Source organism: Mercurialis annua, linkage group LG5, assembly GCF_937616625.2.
Source record: "Mercurialis annua linkage group LG5, ddMerAnnu1.2, whole genome shotgun sequence".
In the NCBI taxonomy this organism is placed as follows: Eukaryota; Viridiplantae; Streptophyta; class Magnoliopsida; order Malpighiales; family Euphorbiaceae; genus Mercurialis; species Mercurialis annua.
The window spans coordinates 45,442,392-45,462,527 of NC_065574.1; the positions used below are offsets into that span (position 1 = coordinate 45,442,392).

The window sequence follows — 20,136 nt, forward strand, 5'->3', positions numbered from 1 at the left end:
ACAAAAGTACAAAAAAATAAAAAATAGGCAGAAGGTACAAAAAAACCATCGAATTTTTTCAGTTGGTACAAATAGCCCATTGTACTAAAAAAAGTACATATAACCACCCGAACTCGATTTTTTGGTATAAATAACCCACTGCCGTTAACAAAATCTTAACACCGTTAAGTTTATAAATACGAGGTACAAAAAAACCATCATACTTTTTAAAACGGACAAATATAACCCTATAAAACATTTAACTTTATATTTATTTTTTAGACAATTATATTATTACCTTAATAAAGGTATATATTCATTATAATTTCAGAAAATACCATGTAAATTATATATATAGTATTTGAAATATAAAATTATTCTTCCATCAATAATAACATATATAAATTATTAATTCTTATACATTCTTTAAAATATATATGTATATACTGAAATATTATAAATATATAATAATATTATCATTACTAAGAATATAATAATAATAATAATAATAATAAACTACATCTATTTTAATAAAAATATTATATAATAATCAAAGAGTTGTTGCTCAAATGGTAAAAATATTGGACAACAAAACTGTTAAGATCGTGGATTCAATTCTTCTCACAAACGCTCCTCCTCCCTCAATTATAAAGAAATATATTATATAATATTAAATTTACATATAACTAGTATGTTAATATATATTATGATAATTATATTTAAATTTAAATTTAGAAATATTTTAGTACAAATATAAATATATTTTAAAATTTACATGTGATTAGTTTTTTTTAATAAACATCTCATATTATAATTTTTAAACTTTATTACTTATACTTTCATGTGCGCGAGCGCACGTGTGTGCATAAAAATATTTTTCAATAAATGTTAAATATAAATTATAAATTTTACATATTTTTTAAATTACTAATATAAAATAATATATATATATATATATATATTATATTTTAGAATTTAATATTATTATACATTTATAATATATTAGTATATAAATACATATTTTAAGAATGTGTAAAAATTAACAACATATATAAGCCATTAGTGAATGAAAAATATTTTTATTTTTCAAATACTATATATATAATTTACATGATATTTTCTAAAATTATAATGAATATATACCTTTATTAAGGTAATAATATAATTGTCTAAAAAATTAAATATAAGGTTTAATATTTTATAGGGTTATATTTGTCCGTTTTAAAACGTATGATGGTTTTTTTGTACCTCGTATTTATAAACTTAACGGAGTTAAGATTTTGTTAACTGCACTAGGTTATTTGTACCAAAAAATCGAGTTCAGGTGGTTATATGTACTTTTTTTAATATAATGGGCTATTTGTACCAACTGAAAAAATTCGATGGTTTTTTTGTACCTTATGCCTAAAAAATAATATCAAACATACGGTGTATAACATGGGTATAATGTCAGTATACTTAAACTAACATTATATCAATATTATACCAAAATTATACCTATATTATACATACTGAGATTTTATTAATATTAAATAACAATTTACCAAAATTACATCAAATCGTATACTAAAAATTAAATTAATAATATACAAAAATTATACCAACAGTATACCAAGAGTATACACATCAAAATATACTGAAATTTTATTATTACATAAACATTACACCACATCGCATACTAAATATTAACCTAACAATATACTAAAATTATACCAACAATATACAAATTCTCTAGTTCATTACCAATTATACTGAAAATATATATATATAAAAATATACATGTTATCAACAAGAAAATATATATAAAAATTTATAATCAATATACCAAAAATATACTGAAATTATATCAATAATAAACCAAATATTATTTTAAAATTATCTGATTTATAGTTTTAATATTCCAAAATTATACCATAATTATACCGACATTATACAAATCGTACTTTTATAATTAATTTTCATTTTTTGGTACTTTTGTAATTAATTTTAAACCAATCGTATTTTTGTAAATAAAAAAAGTTTACAGGTACTTTTATAAAAAAAATTAAAATTTTAGATAATTTTATCATCGTCCCAAAAATTTATATGTGTACCAAATAACACCAAATTATTACAATAAATACCAATTTTGCTGATGTCAGCGCGCGTCACTATGCGCGCTGACATCAGCGCGCGTCATGCTCTCTAGTGCACCAGCAAAGCTGGTGCACTAAATAACTGACCCGCGCATCATTAAATAATTTGTTTCGCTCTATATAAGAGTGAAACACATCATAGGATTCTTTTTTTTAAAAAAATTATTTATTATTTACACTTTAAAAAATTATTATTATAAAAAATTATTTATATATATATATATATTCAAAAATTATATTTATTTATTTATTTATTTAAATTATGCTAAAAATAATCCAATCTATATAAATTTATAAAAAAATACTAATATTAATTTTAATTTAAAAAATATACATATAAATGATTAAATAAACTAAAAAATACTTATATTAATTTTTAAATCAAGAAATGAATTAGATATAGTAATTGAAGTTTAATTAATTAAATTAACTAACTTTTTAAATTGTTATCTTTTATTTTTTATTTTTATCGATTTATTGAATCAATTTGATACATACAGAGACATTTAAAATATTTTTAATATATATGATACATATTCGTTTTTCAAATAAATTTTCTTATTTTTTTATGTTTTTTTTAAGTTCAATTAAATTATGTTAAAAATAATTCGATCTTTATAAATTTATAAAAAAAAATATTAATTTTAATTTTAAAAATATAAATAATTGAATTAATAAAAAAATATTTATATTAATTTTATTCTAAAACATCAAAACAAAAAATACTTTTATTTTTTAAATATATTTTCTCTCAAAAAAAATTATTTATATATTTATTTTTAAATTTTTGGATTAAGAAGTGAATTAAATGTAGTAAATTAAAGTTTAATTAATTCAATTAATTAAATTTTATTTTTTTTTTAATTTTTATCAATTTAATTGAATCAACCGATGTATATTTGATACATACTAAAGGCATTTTAAAAAATATATTAGATACATTTCTGATACATATGTGATACACATCTGATACATATTTAAAACATTTCCAATACATACTTGATACATTTTCGTTTTTCGAAACCTTGTCCTTATTTTTTGTCTTTTTTATGTTCTACTACTAATATTTTTATACATATCAAGGACTTGCCGAAAATTTTAATACATGTATAACATATATATTTTGTATATATATATTTGGTACACCTCTGATACATTTTCGATACATTTTCAATACATATTTAATACATATTCGTTGTTCGAAACATTTTTCTCTATTTTTTGTATACATATTTGATACACATCCGATGCATATTTGATACATTGACAATACATATGCGTTGTTTGAAACCTTTTCCTTATTTATTAAGTTCTATTACTAATTTTTTTTTACATTTTAGAGACTTATCAAAAAAATTAATACATGTATTACATATATATTTTGTATACATATTTTATATACATATGATATATAATTTATAGATGATAGATACATTTTTAAAATGTGCTAAAAAGATAAATCGTTGATACATAATTTATACATGATATATATTTTTTTTTTTAAAATATACTTAGTAGATATATAATATATACATAATAAATATATTTTTATGTATCAAACTCGTGTTTTGATGTGTAAGAATAATGAATTCAATAAGTAATTTATAAAATTATATTTTTTTAATGTTCTAACAATAGAATCATGAGGGTATTTTGATAATTTTATCTTAGATTATTAATAAACGTGGCTACTTTTTTATTTTTATAGAAAAAAAAATATGTCTATTTTTATGAGACGAGGGAAGTATTATTTGTGTATTTCTATATTTTATATTTCTAAAATTTAATATATTTATATTTATATTTTTAAAATTAAAATTAATATTAGTATTTTAAAATTTAAATATTAAATAATAAATAAATAGACACTGAAGAAAAGAATTAGGTAAACTGTTTGTTTTAAATACTAGGTAAAATTTAGTTATTAAATAAATAAATAAATAAGAAAAGATTTGTTTAAAAAAAAAAAAGAGGTGAGCAGGCTGACCCGCGCGTCACCTGCACGTCAGTGGAGCATGTCCACCAGCATAACTGGTGCACATGTTCATGCGTCAACAGGCCTGATACGCGTGTCAGGCCTGCTGACGTGACAGTTCGTATAAAATGAAATTTTATTCAAATTTTTTGTACTGAATGTTAATGAGAGAATTAGCAAAATACCTAAAAAATAGAAATATTAGCATTTGTTAACACTAATTGTCTATATTTATTTGTCTAACTCAGCGTGTTGTATGTTTATTTTTTTACTCTTTTGTTTTGTTTTTATACCCCATATTTACTCTACATCACAGTTCCTTCTCCTTCTTATTCATCTTCTTCATATTTTTTTTTATCTTTTTCAATTTATTTTAAAAAACAATCAACAAATCAACAAATCAATTGTAATCTTCAGCTTATAACATTTCAAGAAATTAAATCCTACGATTTTATTAATATTTTTTACAATTTTATTGCTAATTTCAAATATAGCTTCCGATCCGCTCGAATTTTTAATTCGTAATCAAATTACTTCAAATTTCACTTGAAACTCAAATCCAACGATCATAACTTTCTCCAAAAACAAAAAAAACCGTAAATTATTAATTTATTTGTTCTCATTAAAAATCTATTAAAAACGGTTTCAAACGGTTTCAAGTACAGTTTCAATTACGGTTTCAAACCGTTTACAAAGGTTTCAAACAGTGTAAAATAGTTTCTAAAAAACGCTTTTAAACAGTCTAAAAAATAACAGTTTCAAACAGTTTCAAAAAACAATTTCGAACAGTATAAAACAGTTTCAAACCGTTTACAAAGGTCTCAAACTGTCTAAAACATATTCTAAAAATTACTTTTCAATAGTTTATAAAATAACAGTTTCAAATAGTATCAAACAGTTTCAAACCGTTTACATAAAAAATAACAGTTTCAAAAAAACAGTTTCAAACCGTTTACAAAGGTTTCAAACAATATAAAACAGTTGCAAACCGTTTCCAAAGATCTCAAGCAGTCTAAAACAGTTTCTAAAAAACACTTTCAAACAGTTTAAAAATTAACAGTTTCAAACAGTATAAAACATTTTCAAACCGTTTGCAAAGGTTTCGAACAGTATAAAACTGTTTCGAGAAAACAGTTTCAAACGATTTCTAAAATTAATTTAAAACATTTGAAAACCAGGTCAAAATATCATTAATGAAGAACATTACAATTTTTTCAAAAAAAAGTTATAAAAAATTCCAAAAAACGATGCTAAAATAATTTAAAACAACATAAAAAGAAAAAAGTAGAAGAAAAAGAGAAGAAGAAGAAGAAGAACTTTCTCATCTATCACCATCATATTATCTCTTAAACTCTTTTTTTATTCAAATTTCTTTGTCTTGGAGTTCATTTGTATAATATGGAAAATAGAAAAAGCAGATTTAAGAAAAACGAAGAAAAAAAAAAGTTGCAGAAGAAAGAAGAAGAAGAAGAAGAAGAAGAAGAGAGAGATAAAGAAGAGAGAAAAAAAGAAAAATGAGAAGGAAGAAAGAGAAAAATGAGAGAGAAAAGGAGAGAGAGAAAAAAAAAACGAAAAAAGAAAGGAGAAAAAGGAAAGAGAAAAAGGAGAGAAAAAAAAGGAAAATGAGATATGCATGTGTTTAAAAGAAGGAGAGTAAAAATACAAATAAGTTATTTTGCTAAAGAGTTTTTTGAAATTGAGGTATTTAGAACAAATAAGTTAATAAAAAAGCGTTTTGTGCAAATTCCTCAATGTTAATTCCTTTGTACGAAAAGCACCGCATGAAAAGTCAACAACTTTTCGGTGCAGTTATGTAACATACCCTAGAAAGTGGCTGCTTATTGGACCTAAACTACAACATTGCCCATATTTTGGTGGGCTTGCTTTTGGCCTTTACAATTTCACAATGGATGTGTCTAGCGGGTGTGAGAGAGAAAACTGAATAAAAAATACATATCGGCTCGATAAGAATTCAATTTGTGTTCATATGTAGTATAAGTGAGCCGAGCTCAATCTTATTTTTATGTTCGTTTCTTTAAACGAGCTGAACAAGAACATAATAATGTTCGACTCATTTACGTTCACGAACGGTTCGTTTAATTGTGTTGTGAACAAACTTGATTAAGAGTTTATAAACGAGCTCGTATATGAGCTAAATAAAAGTTAACGAACTGGCTTGTTTAAAAACCCGATAAAGAGTTCGCGATTTATTTAATCATTTTTAAATCAAATTTAAAATATTCTTTCAATACATTAGAACTATATTATTTTGAACAAACTATGTAGTTTTGATAAATAAAAAAGTAAAATTATGTAGCTGCTAAACAAATAAATTTATGAACAAACTCGTTTGGTCTATATATAAATATGCAAGATTTAAATATTAAAGATATATAGTGTAGAAGAATTAATAAGAGAAATAAATTAACAATAAAAAAGGTTATATCACAATCAAATAATTAGGACATAAGAATACGGTGAACGAAACATGCAGAACATTTATCTATGAAAAAAAATTAAACAAACATTAATATAAATTAAAAATAAATTTAAAGAATAAAATAATTAAATAACAATAACGAATTGGTTATATATAAATGTGTGTGTGTGTGGTCGAAACAATTATTTATTTCAAGGGGTTTCTCTTCTTTTTTTTGGAAAAAAACAAACAAGAGAGTATGTGTATAGAGAAATGATAAGATGGTATTGGAACGTTAATTTAGAAAGATGATGAAAACAAAAGTTCATTTTCGTCATGGTATTAGAAAATGAATCTGATAATGGCACCCTATATCTCTGCAAAGTGTAAGGGTATTTATATTAAAATCTTACTAGAACGGCTCGTATCAGATGCTTGTGATTTAGTTTTTGATGGAGCAAGTAGAAAAAAATAATTCTTTATTGTTGTTACCAAAAATAAAGCAGTAGAGTCAGTAGCACGAGTTGCAATAAAGGCTCGATCATTATAGATACATAATACATTAAAAACCGTAAACGTGGGCTCAAACATGGTCAAACTCTGAGCTCAAACGATCCTGGAAACATAAAAATAAAGTTGGATCGAGTTCGGAAAGATTTGGGGATGGTTCTGGGAGGCAAGGAATTCCAAGAGCACTGTGCCGGTTCAATGTGGCGGTGTCACTAGTTGCAGTAGAGGCAGTAGGTTCGTCATTTTCACTCGTTTTCATGTTTATACACTCAAAAATACATCAAAGGCATAGGAAAACATGTGCAAATATTCTGGAATTGGTCTATGATGATTAAACAAGCATTAAACACCCTAAATCATACTTTTCTAAGGCATTTTGGAAAGAGAGACGATAGGCACGTTAAGAACATAAAAGGAGGCAGTTTATTTCTAACATGCTCCCTAAATACTGGAATTGAACAAACTCAAATTTATTGAATTAGAGATATTCGGACGGACCTAAAACATGCTTCCTAACCAAATTTCATGGCAATTATTGCAAATCATAAAAAACAGCAATAATAGCAATTAACAGCAGTTAATAGCAAAACAAAGACATCAAATTAAGCATGCAACCTAGATCACATAAATTGACAGTTATGATAAATAAGTGATAAAAGACAAATAGGGTCCTCATAAGTATCATTCTGAGTCTTTGACTCATTTATTTGCAAATTGGATGCAGAATCCAACTTGGAGTCGTGCATAGTAGCTTCGTAGTTGATTGAGTAAATCGTCTCAGCTTGCTTTCAATACTAGAATTGAATGCGGTGAGTGTGTGTGTGTGCAAGGGGTGGTTCAGCCAACACTACTTTTCGAGGGTAGGAATTTGATTTTAGGGTGTGATTTTTTATCTCTCGTCCGACCTCTTTCTAGGCTTTCTAGCAATGCTATTTATAGATGTTAGGGGTGATCTAGGGTTAGCTAAAGGTTGAGTTTTATTAGGAGTGTGCAAGTGTATTAAGTGATAAGTGAAAGTGTGTGAATTGATAAAATGGGTAACCTTAGAACTCTTTTTATGATAATTATTCTATTTAAATTTAGATTAATCCTTTAATTAAGAGAAAAACATGTCTAAATGATATATTTGGTGCATCAAAAATGTCTTATGGAACTGTATGGATTTGGATATGATTAATTTTATTCCATCAAACTTGTAAATTGGCCATAAACTTGTAAGATATTGCAATTAGTCCAATTTTTGGACTTAGACTATGATTTCTTCGGATTTTTATAGGCTATTTATAGTTAATTACGTTTTTAATCATTCAAGTTCGCAGCTACGCATTAATTGCGCCTGCTTAGATTTCAACAAACAAATCGATAACTCGTCACTCGGACAAATTTTTCTAGAGATTATCATTGTACGCTTCAGAAGGGGTGTGCACAACCGAACCGAAACCAAAAAACCGAACCGACAAATTCGGTTCGGTTCGATTTTGAGCCTAAAAAAATTTCTAACTGCCTTACATGTAAACCGAACCAAGATAATCAAATCGAACCAAAATAACCGACCAAACCGACTGGTTTGGTTCGGTTCAGTTTGAAAATTTATAACTTTCTATTATTTTGGTTCGGTTTATTTTTTAAAAAACACCAAAAATCTGTTCGGTTCGGTTTGAACCGAATGCACACCGCTATGTTTCAATCCCTTTTTATTTACCTGTCTGGAAAATAGGTAACTACAATGATTTATATAATATATTCATGTTCAATAAAATTTATAAACAGTCGCATTTAATTATTTATCTTTGAAATATTATTTATTTTTGGATTTTTTAATAAAATTTATAAATAAATTTTATTAAAATTTTACATTATATTTTATTTATTTCTATTAAATTAATTGTTATTTTAGAAAAATGAATAAGTAATTAATTTTAGCCGATTTAAATGTAAATACGAATATTTTATGTTAACTTTTTTCACAAACCTACAGTTATAAAAAAATTATATTTTCTCTAAATACTGTTAAAAACAAATACCTATTATATTTAATTTTTTAGTATCGAATCTATTTATATAATATAAAACATAAATTTTAATATTTTCACTAATTCCAACCTAATATAAAAATATTCTAAAAATTTCATATATTCAATTTTCTAATTTTAATTTACTCTATTTTATATTTATATAAATTTTATACACATTATTCTAATTTTATTTACACATTAATCTAATTTATTTTATAATATATATTTTTAAAAAAATTAACTAAATCTAACTATATTTATTTAACTAACTACATTTCAAACACTATTTTAATCTAATTACATTTCAAACATCATTTAAATCTAACTACATTCAATAATTAAAAATAACATAAATTTAAAAAACTCACCCGATAATTCCGCCAAAAATTAATATTCTACGCCAAAAAATAATATTCCGCTACGAAAAATAATATTCCACCACGAAAACCGACTCCGCAAAATCTTCTCCACAATAATTCCCCGATTTAATAAATTTTTCTCTCTCTATCTCTCTAACAATTTTTTCTCTCTCTATCTCTATCTCTCTAAAATTAGGATTTTCTCTCTAAATGGTTGTGAGATAAGGGGGAACGGATTCCCCCTTATATAGTAGTTGTAGACCGCGGAAATGTTCCGCGGTCTACAACTACTCAGTCAGGGAATAAATTCCCTGGCTGCCAACTACTCAGCCAGGGAATTTATTCCCTGACAGAGGGAATAAATTCCCTCTGTAAACCGCGGAACTCTTCCGCGGTTTACGCTGACGTGGCTCCATCTGCGTCCAGATGGAGCCACGTCTGCAGACCGCGGAAGACTTCCGCGGTTTACTCCAAACCGCTTAAGTGTTCCGCGGTCTATAAAGCACAATTTGGGGAAAAAAATTAAACACGGGCTAATATGAGAAATTTTATTAATTTTTGAGATAAACATGTCATTAACCCCAAACTTAAGGATCAAATTTAATTCTTTGACCAAGTTGACTAATGGAAAAGTTACCAAATGGATGTGATAGGACAATATATCTAAATATGAGGGGTGTTATAGTGGATTTACAAAAATCAAAATGTGAGTTAGTGTATTTCACTAAAATACAGGGAGATTTTAGTAATTTATCCAAAGTATTTTCTTCAAAGAGAGCCAAAATCTTCTACTATCAATCTCTCTCCTCTATTTCGAGTTTTTTGGATAAATTTCTGAGTCACTTTATACTATACTTGAATAAATAGTTTTTTAATTCTGATTTTGTTTTTCAACAACTTTTTTCTTTGACATTAAATGAAGCAATATTTTACGATTTTAAGATTAAAGTTCTCCACGAACATCTGGTAATTTTTTGAATGCTTGATGGTACGAACCAATTAAAAATTACTTATATTAATTTTAATTGATTATATTATAATCATAATTTATTAAAAAAATAGTAAATTTGTGTCATTTTACATGGATATACGATTGATTATTTATGTTATAATTTTATAACAATTTCAAATCAACAATTTACTGTTTTTCATTCTCTAATCTAGAGCATTGAAACATTATTATTTTAAAAATTAATTTTAACTTTTATTTTTTCATTATTATGTTGTTTTTGAATAATAAGTTTTTTTTGCCAAAAATTTGAATAATAAGTTGAAAGTTGTATTAGTTTACAATTTCGCTTCCATCCCTCTCAAAGCTTAACTATGAACTACTTTTCATGTTCTATTTAAAAAAGAACACATTTTCGATGTCCATAAAAAAAAGGCCATGTCATAATTTTTATTTATTTGAATATCATATTTTTTTTCTTCTAAAATTAATGACTAGTATTCTATACACAAATTGCAATATCAATGTTAATAGAGATAAAAAAAAACATTAGTATCATTGCTTTGTGAAAAAAATATTGGCTAAATATATATTAAATAACTTTATCACTTTATTTCTTGCAAATTCTAAATTAATTTCATGTTTCATTGAACTTTTTAATTATTTTTTATTCTATTTAATCACTCAAATTATACTATTTATTCTATTTAGCCCTTTAACTATACTTTTTGCCTATTGTACTTTTAAACTTTAGATTTTTTATTCATTTAACCTCTTATAAAATACAATTATTTAATTTTTAACTATATTATGTCTAACATGAATTCTTAGAAACATATAATTGAGTTATGCACGATAATTTTAAAAATATATTTATTTAAAATTTTAATAATATTTTTATAAATTGTTGACGATAGTAGAAATTAGAAAGAAAAGGGTAGAAATAAATAAAAAATATTAAAGTTTATCAAATATTTACATTATATTACTAGAAAACAGCAAATTACCGACGGAAAAATCCTGATTTAGCGGCATATCTCAATTTTTTGCCGACGAAAAATTGGTTTAGCAACGGATTTCAGCACATTGCCGACGGAAATATTTGTTGCTAAAGACTGTTTTCTAGTAATTACTTCTTAAACATGTAAATATTTTTTTCCATTTCAACAATGATAAAAAGAGTTTGTCTCTTTTTGTTAACGATATGTAATCGAAAACAATAGATTGAAATATCTTTTAGAATTTTTACAAAGAATATTTTTATAAAGAAATTATTATAAATAAATTATAAAGAGTATTTTATTGAATTTTTTTTTAAGTTATGACTCAAGAAAGAAAATTTGAAACTATTAAAGGATAAGATGAATTCGAAAGTAATTTTTTGTTAGTATTATAACAGATAGAATTTCATTGCATGAATTTTGGAATTCTGATAGTTTAATTTATTTTGATACTATATATCCTACAAATATATTAAAATAAATAATATGATCTGGTTCTTAAATTTATTTATGGGACGGACGAATCGTCGATTGGTTCAGGTCGATTTGTCACGACCCAAATTTATGGATCGCGACCGGCGCTAGAAAATGAGAGTGGTTGCTCCGAAAACCGTAGTAAGCCTAAAAACCTTTGTAAATTTTTCGCGTTTTGAAACATAAAAAGGTTTGCAACCTCGTTGCAGAAATACTTTAACACCTTTATCAAAAACGCGATCGCAATTCAAGATCATATATCACATATGATCTGTTTTCAGAAAGTATTATTAAAACCTTTCTCTTGTTTAATGTAAACACATTTCTGAAAACTGAGTCTTAAGACCCTGATTGTATTTAAAGAAATCAGAGCACAAACATCAATCTCAGTTGACGCACCTGCTCTATTTCCAATACAATCCTAAAATGCTAAACACATAAAACCAGTGTATCTCTCAAACAACTGGTCATAGCATTTTAGAGGTATGACTGACGACTTCCGGAATTATTGTGGAAGTCCGACCTCGTACTTGACTACCTGAAAGGTAAACATTGAGGAGGGTCAGAAATATAAATATTTCTGAGTGAGTTCACATATTTACAATTGAATATTTAAATCGCATATATGTAAAACATTTGTACATATCAAAATTATTACCAATTAGTCGATCCAGATGAAACCCTACAAGACAAACTATTGTATGGGTCTCAACCTACACAATATAGGCCTTAGACCGTGAACTGAATCACTGCCGTCTAAGCCGGGTGTCTGGACCGTAACCGTGAAACTGCCATCACAGTACTGCCTGTGACCGTAACCGTTACTGCCGTCTCAGACTGTTAAGTCAGGGTCGCTAGCACTTCCAACGCCCAATGACATTAACTGACCTCTATGTCAGACACAGGCTCGTATCGAAAAACACTACTGGTGATCACACAGTCCTATTGACAACCAATAGGAAACTTGTTCTAATGGATCTTTCATGGCTACGTTATACTAGTGCGATTTGTTATTTAAAACAGTTTAAATATAAATATTCAAAAATAAAAATCACAAAGTAAAACTCACAGTACTGTCGTCCCCATTTTAAAAAAAAAAAACGTAAGCTCCAAGCAAACTTGTCAGTCAAACACGTTGGTGTTCGACTCACTAGATTGACCACTCGTCGGATCTAATTAAAATTCAAATGTCAAAACACATTAGACATTGAATTTTAACTCTAGTCCTATCGTATAAACGATAGACTCAAATAACTATTGTTTATAAACGACTCTATAAACAAACACATGAACTAATCTCAATATTGAACTTCTCGTTCAATATATAATACCACTCTTGGTATGGACTTATAGTCCTTTTAATATTAATCACTTTGATTAATGTAAAACCTAGTTAAAACGTCGTATCGTTTTAACGTATAGACTTATATCATTTTAAAATGTTCACCTTTAAACATTTATTGACTGGCGGTAAACACACCGTCCTACTAGGCGAAGTCCCCTCAGATTCGCCGCCTGAAAAGACCCTTTCGGAGTTGGACTACGCGTCCATGTAGGGCCTGTGCACGTTCGTGCACTGCCTGTGCACGTTCGTGCACAACCCTTGGCCAATGCACGTTCGTGCACATGGTACACGTTCGTGCACCTTGTGCACGTTCGTGTACACTGTCAGGCCACCCTTGGAACTTCGTTCCCGGGTCGATTCCCGACGTGCTTCCTACGTTTATAATATTTTAATTTATTTTCTATTTAATCGATTACTAATTATCGATTATTACCTCATACTACCGGACTACCGAAGAAATCGAAGTCGGAATTGCGAAATCGGATCGCGCCGCGCCGGCACCGTCTCACCTCTGCTTGCTAAGCCTAGTAAGCAGGTCCCTCCTTCCCTGGGCAAGGAAGTGAGGCTGCCCCTCTTCTCTATTTATAGAGAAATGATTTGGCTAAAGTACAATTAGGTACTAGCTCAATCATGCACTTTAACTCTGATTTTAATTAGTCGTCTGTAGCCCAAACGGAGACTAATTCTAAATTCCGTCAAACTTTACCCAAAAATCCAATAAAATATAAAGCGAATAAAAATATATTTTTTTATTCGCATCCAACTTATATTTTATTTTAAATAAATCTCCAAAGATTTATTAAGTCTAAATCAGTCCCACTTAAATAATTTTACTACGTCCAAATTTAATGAAAATTGAACCGTAGCTTCTTCGAATTATTTCGCGAATAATGACACCAAAATTATTCGCTCGGGACTTATATATGATTTTATATTTAATTTAGACCAACTAATAACATTTAATTAGTTTATAACTGAAACTAATTAAAGTTAAAAGTTCAGGGATCAAAGTGGACATTTTTCCAACTTAGCGCCCACTTCTCCACCGCCTCATTCTTTTTATTTTCTTTTTCTTATTTTTTTTTAATATATATATCATAACTTTTACCCGTCCTTAAAACGTCGAGCCTTCCGAGTTTCGACATTTTAATTTCGGAGTTTTGTCCGAAATCTTAAACTCTCCATTTAGAGTGGTACATTGATATTTTAATTATCAATATATCAATTTATATGACACTAAAGAATATTTTCAAATTTATTACTCCCGTTCACACTCGTTTATTAAAATTTAAATTTCCGATTTAAATTTTAAACTCATATTATTACGATACTCTTTTACGGATTCGTATAAATTAAATTTACGTTTAAATTTAATTTACGTATTCCGAATCTATTAAATCACTTCCCGTGATTTAATAATCTTAAATAGTCAAACCTACTATTATTACCATTTTAAACTCATATTATTACGATATTTATTTTTTTGCAATTTCAAACTTTTCAAATCAATTACGAATCTTTCAAGTTTGTGTTTAAATTGCAAAACACACTAATTTTTTTTTTAAATAATTAATCTTTAAATGGATTTTTAAATAATATATAAAATACATCACTCTTTATTTTAAATGTAAAAAGCATATTTATATCTTTTTTAAAATTAATACATTGTGTGAGAGGTTAAATGGGTAAAAACATAGTTTAGGGAAAAACATTTAGTTAAGGGGTTGAATAGAATAAATAGTATAGTTTGAGGGGTTAAATAAAATAAAAAAATAATTAAGAGATTTAATTGAACACAAAATTAGTTTAGGAGTCCTATGAAAATAGTAAAATAATAAAATTTAGGGGTTAAATAGTATGTTAAGCCAAAAAAAACATTTGTACATTCTTAAAGAAACATAATGTCAAAAGTGGCTTTTTGATTTTTTTTTTCAGGTTCTTGTTTTAAGAGACCTGCAAATTCTTTAGATTGATCCAAAATTTTGGCGACCAACAACCAGATGTAATTCCTGCGTCTGTTAAAAGACAATATTTCGATAATTTATATGGCTTCCATGAGGGACACCAGATGTTATTGTTGAGCATGTTCTTCTCGTTGCGGTTCTTTCTGATTGTGCTAGAAATATAGCAGGTTATGGTTCTTGTTTTTGTTTTTGTTTCAGATGTTATTGCTTCACTTGCTGATGTTCTTCTTTTATTTAGTATAAATTATTTGTTTATTTGTTGGCTGGTGTTGTTTGTTTTGCAGACCAATGAAGACCAACACATCATCTAGTATTAGAAAAATTATTGGGATGAGGGCTTGCTTGATCTGGAGCCAAATTTTAGAGGTATAAATGACCCTTTTTCTCTATTATATTTGGTTTAATTACAATAAACAAAAACTGAATTATCGAATTAATAACTTGGCGGGGGACAGGAGATGAGCATCTCGAGGTTAACCATAAACTACTAAAAAAAAGACTTTAGCATTGACTTGACTACGAGATAGAGCAGCTACAAACACAGAATAGTGTCAATACATTATCAAGAACCACCTTTTATGCAGGTTGATCTACCAAGTTGAGTTGAGTTGAGTTGAAAAACAAGATAAGACATGGTGGATCCAGTCCCCCATAATGTTAGAAAGATATGGGAAATCTGGAACATACGTACTTCTGTTATGTTCAGTCTCTTTCTGCAGACATTTCTTATATTTTTTGCCCCTTTCAGGAAACGCACAGCAAACAAGATTGTAAACATGCTCATCTGGTCTGCTTATTTACTTGCTGATGCAACTGCAATCTTTGCTATTGGACTCATTTCCAGCACCCAGAATTCTCCTACGCCGTCTGCCTACCCAGATAACAATGACCTCCTTGCTTTTTGGGCTCCATTTCTTCTGCTGCATCTTGGTGGCCCAGATACCATCACTGCTTTCGCACTCGAAGATAACGAGTTGTGGCGTAGGCACTTGCTGCAGCTCATGTTCCAGATCGTGGCTACAGCTTATGTCTTTATTCTAACTATTCCCAGAAATGAAGTAATTATTCCTTCGTTATTAATGTTTCTTGGTGGTATTATCAAGTACTTGGAGCGAACTTGTTCCTTATATCTTGCCAATACGGATAGGATCAGAGAATCTGTAGTCAAAGAGTTAGAGTTTCCAAACTATGCCCGGCTTATGGAGGAATTTGAATTTAAAAAAATGGAATTACACGCGGTGGAAATCAACAGCGTTGGAGAAAACAGCATCGGTCTCTCTCCACCAGAAACTATAAACCTGAATGCTCTGCAGCTCGTGCAAGAAGCTTATGATTTCTTTCAAGAATTCAAAGGAGTTATTGTGGATCGCATCTTCACCTTAAATGAGTTGAGAAAGAGCAGAGTTTTCTTCAACAGCACAAATGCTGAAAATGCTTTGACAGTAATAGAAACAGAGCTTAACTTCATGTATGAAATTATGTTTACAAAGGCGGCAGTTGTGCATTCGAAGTTGGGATATCTTTTCCGGTTTATATCTTTTACTTCAACTATCGCAGCCCTGGCTATATTTTATTTCCACGTAAAGAAACACGGTTTCAATGAGTTTGATGTTTGGATTACTTATGCGTTGCTGTTTGGTGCCATAGGACAGGATATATTGGCCTTTTTCATGGGCATTTTCTCGGATTGGACGATGGCTTTGCTCAAATCAATTGACTGGGCAGCACCACTCTTCAGTAAATTCATGCGCCTCAAGAAAACAAAATGGTATGTCTCTAAAACAGAGCCAAGGCTCATGGATTTCAGTACTCCAATTCTGTTCCGTAGGTGGTCTGGTTCTATCTTAGGCCATAACTTGATAAGATACAGTCTCAAAGGTTGTAGTCCAAAAAGAACTACCAATTGTATTGGTATTCTTGAATTTTCCATTCACTACTTGCACATTTTAGTGGAACAAATGACAGATTTGTTGGGCTGCACATCTTGCGTTGATGAGATAATGCATGTTTCACAGCGTAAAATTACGAGAGAGCTTTGGGAATTTATCTTCACAGAAATGCAAAAAAAGTCCAAGTTCGTCGATAATGGAGAAAAGGCGAAGGAGATATTTTCTGCTAGAGGTGAATGGATTCTCAAACATGAACATGGTAATTACAACGAATTATTACTGCCTTTCATTCTGAAGTTTACTTACGATGAAAGCCTTCTAATGTGGCACATTGCCACTGAGCTGGTGTACAATACTGATGAAACCGATGGCGAAGAACATGCGAGAGAATTCAGTAAGATCCTCTCTGATTACATGTTGTATCTTCTCATCATGCAACCTACTATGGTTGCAGCTGCAGGTGGTATTGGAAAAATAAATTTCGGTGATGGTTCGGGTGGTGTGGGTAAACTACGAGTTAAAGATACTTTAGCCGAAGCCAGAAGATTTTTGGAAGAAAGGGTACAGGGATTGGACGAGCAAGTACGAGAAGTGTGTCGTCATTTTCTCAGCGTGAGTACAGGTGTTCATCCCGTGTCCGTTAAGGGAGATAGAAGCAAGTCTTTGCTATTTGATTCACTTGTTTTGGCTAAAAAACTTTTGAGTTTGAGGGAGGAGAAATGGAGAATAGTAAGCAAAATATGGGTAGAATTGTTAGCATATGCTGCTAGTCACTGCAAAGGAAATGCACATGTCCAGCAGCTAAGCAGAGGTGGAGAGCTTCTTACTATTGTTTGGCTTTTGATTTCTCATTTTGGCCTAGGAGATCTTAAGAGTGTACAACAGTCAGCGAATTAATAACGATTCAAGCATCACCATTTGGATTAGAGAAGGAGAATTCATAGGTTCTAACGAAGTGAGAGCCAGAGGCTCAATATAATTTGCTCAGCTAATTTAGTTGTACCAACTCATTAATATCTTTGTATTGAGATAAATAATTCAATGTTGATTCTCTTAATTTCTTTTAAATCTGATTATTATTATTTTCACTGATTTGTAGTTTTTATTCACTGTGTTTTTTTTTTGTATTTGATTACTTGGAAAATGAAATTTATTCTTAAGAATGTTTATTCTAAACGAGTTGGGCCGCTCGCGTGTCACTCAAAATCGACCCGAAAAATGTTCATGATTGGCTCAAAAAGTTTGAGTCGAGCTCAAACTACTCAAGTATCAATTATAGAGACGTATGAGGTTTGCGAGTCCAAACGAGTCTTTTACACATCAAAAATAATTTTTTTTATTATATTAATATTTAGGGTCAATTGCAAAAACGTTAAAATACTTTATAGTAAAAACGTTAAAATACATCAAAAATGATAATTTTTTAATTAGACTCTGTAGCATTATATTATACATTAAATCTGAAGAAAAAAAACGACATAAGTTATCAACGACATAGTTGATGACTAAAACGGCAACATTTATGTAATCTTTTTATATATACTAGTGTCGCTTTACGTGTTTCACACGTGGCTCGTGTGTGACTCGTCAAACAATGATAAATATATTTATTACGGATTAGACTAATTATTTATATTTAATTAATAATTACTTTTATAATTATAAATTGTATTTAAGTATAAATAATCAAATATTAATTAAAATAGTACTTAATTAGGAAATTTTTTACCTTATTTATAAAAAATATAAATAAAATATATCAAATTATAATTAAAATAGTAATTTATTAGAAGTAGTTTACTTTAATTAAAATTGTAATAATTAAGTCCTTTTTAAATTAGAAATATGGCTATATATCTAATTTGCAGTAGCTGGATTAGGAATACCACAATGTGTATTATTTTTTCCACATAAAAATAATAAATCAGCTACCTTTATAAGTAAAAAAATATTATCAATTGCTCTATTTTATTCTATTTTATTTTGTAAAATAGCAGTAAAATAGCAATGCCATTTATACGAATTAGGTCATTAATCAAGAACAAAATAGGTAGATTACTCATCTTGTAATTCTGTTATAAGTAGGACTCTTATTATAATACCTAATTAGAATAATTAAAAAATAATTAAGTTACACCATGCCTTGTCTTGAACATAAAATAAAGTTTATTTTTTCTGAACTTTTAAGAGTAAAATAGTGGGTGATTCGTGAAGTTTTAATATGTAAAACCTAGTTTCCAATGTTTTGTAGGGGCTTTTTTTTTGGGTTTTTTACATAAATCCCTCAAAAGTGCTATAGTGTTCCATTTTTCTCTCAACATTTTGATTTTAGCAAAAATCACTCAAAAAAAAGAAAAGTTTTCAAAAATCTCCCATAACCCAAAATAAAAGAAAATGAGACAATATTGTCCTTACTATTTGTCAATATCTTATTGGTCTATATTTGAGTCAATAAAATGTTGACATGTGGCAAATATGGGTTTGGTTAGACTAACCAACCGACCGCAACCGACCACCGGCCGATTCCGGTCCAACCACACAGTCAACGGCGGAGGTCAACGCCGGTCAACGGAGGTCAACGCCGGTCAACGGCGGTGGTCAATGACGGTCAGCGGAGGTCAACGGCGGCGGTCAACAGAGGTCGGCGGCGGTCAGCGGTGGTCAACACCCGGTCAGCGGCGGTCAACTATAGTGGTGAGATTTTAAAAGAATTAATAAAACACAAATTTGCTCTTGGTAGGATTTGAACCCATGACCTCTCACTCTTTGTCTAAGTGCCTAACCAACAAGGCAAGACATGCTTGTTGTCTTTATTTACTCTTTAATATATATAAATGTTCTCTTTAATAATATATAAAAAAGCATATAAACTAAATATCAACCTATTAAAATGGTTGATTATAAATAATATATTATTATAAAACACTAATAAGATATTACGCTTGTCAAAATTTAAAAAATTTATTCTAATTAAATATTAACTTAAAGTAAACTAAGTTAAAATAGATTTTATAAATTAATGTATTAAAAACACAATCAACTTAATATCAACTCGACATAAACTCAAAACAGATTATATATGTTAATTGAGTTGATATTAAGTTAATTTTTAAAATTATAAT

At 28.5% G+C, this 20,136-nt stretch overlaps 1 protein-coding gene across 4 annotated transcripts; it reads left to right on the forward strand.

Annotated features, from left to right (window-relative positions):
- Nucleotides 1-15,120: 15,120 nt before the first annotated feature.
- Nucleotides 15,121-18,102, forward strand: LOC126682102 (uncharacterized). 4 transcript variants are annotated; one of them, XM_056105950.1, is made up of 3 exons: nucleotides 15,121-15,292; nucleotides 15,410-15,491; nucleotides 15,874-18,102. In XM_056105950.1, exon 3 carries the CDS (start codon nucleotides 15,902-15,904, stop codon nucleotides 17,909-17,911), a length of 2,010 nt encoding a protein of 669 aa, XP_055961925.1. In that variant the 5' UTR covers nucleotides 15,121-15,292; nucleotides 15,410-15,491; nucleotides 15,874-15,901; the 3' UTR covers nucleotides 17,912-18,102. The 4 variants fall into 4 exon arrangements, with proteins under 4 accessions (XP_055961925.1, XP_055961927.1, XP_055961926.1 ...); XM_056105951.1 differs by lacking the exon at nucleotides 15,121-15,292 and adding an exon at nucleotides 15,581-15,709 and having other exon boundaries at nucleotides 15,302-15,491; XM_056105952.1 differs by lacking the exon at nucleotides 15,410-15,491.
- Nucleotides 18,103-20,136: the final 2,034 nt, after the last annotated feature.

Coding starts and splice junctions, on each gene's coding strand:
- LOC126682102 (XM_056105950.1), top strand. CDS start 15,902: ATGCTCATCTGGTCTGCTTATTTACTTGCTGATGCAACTGCAATCTTT.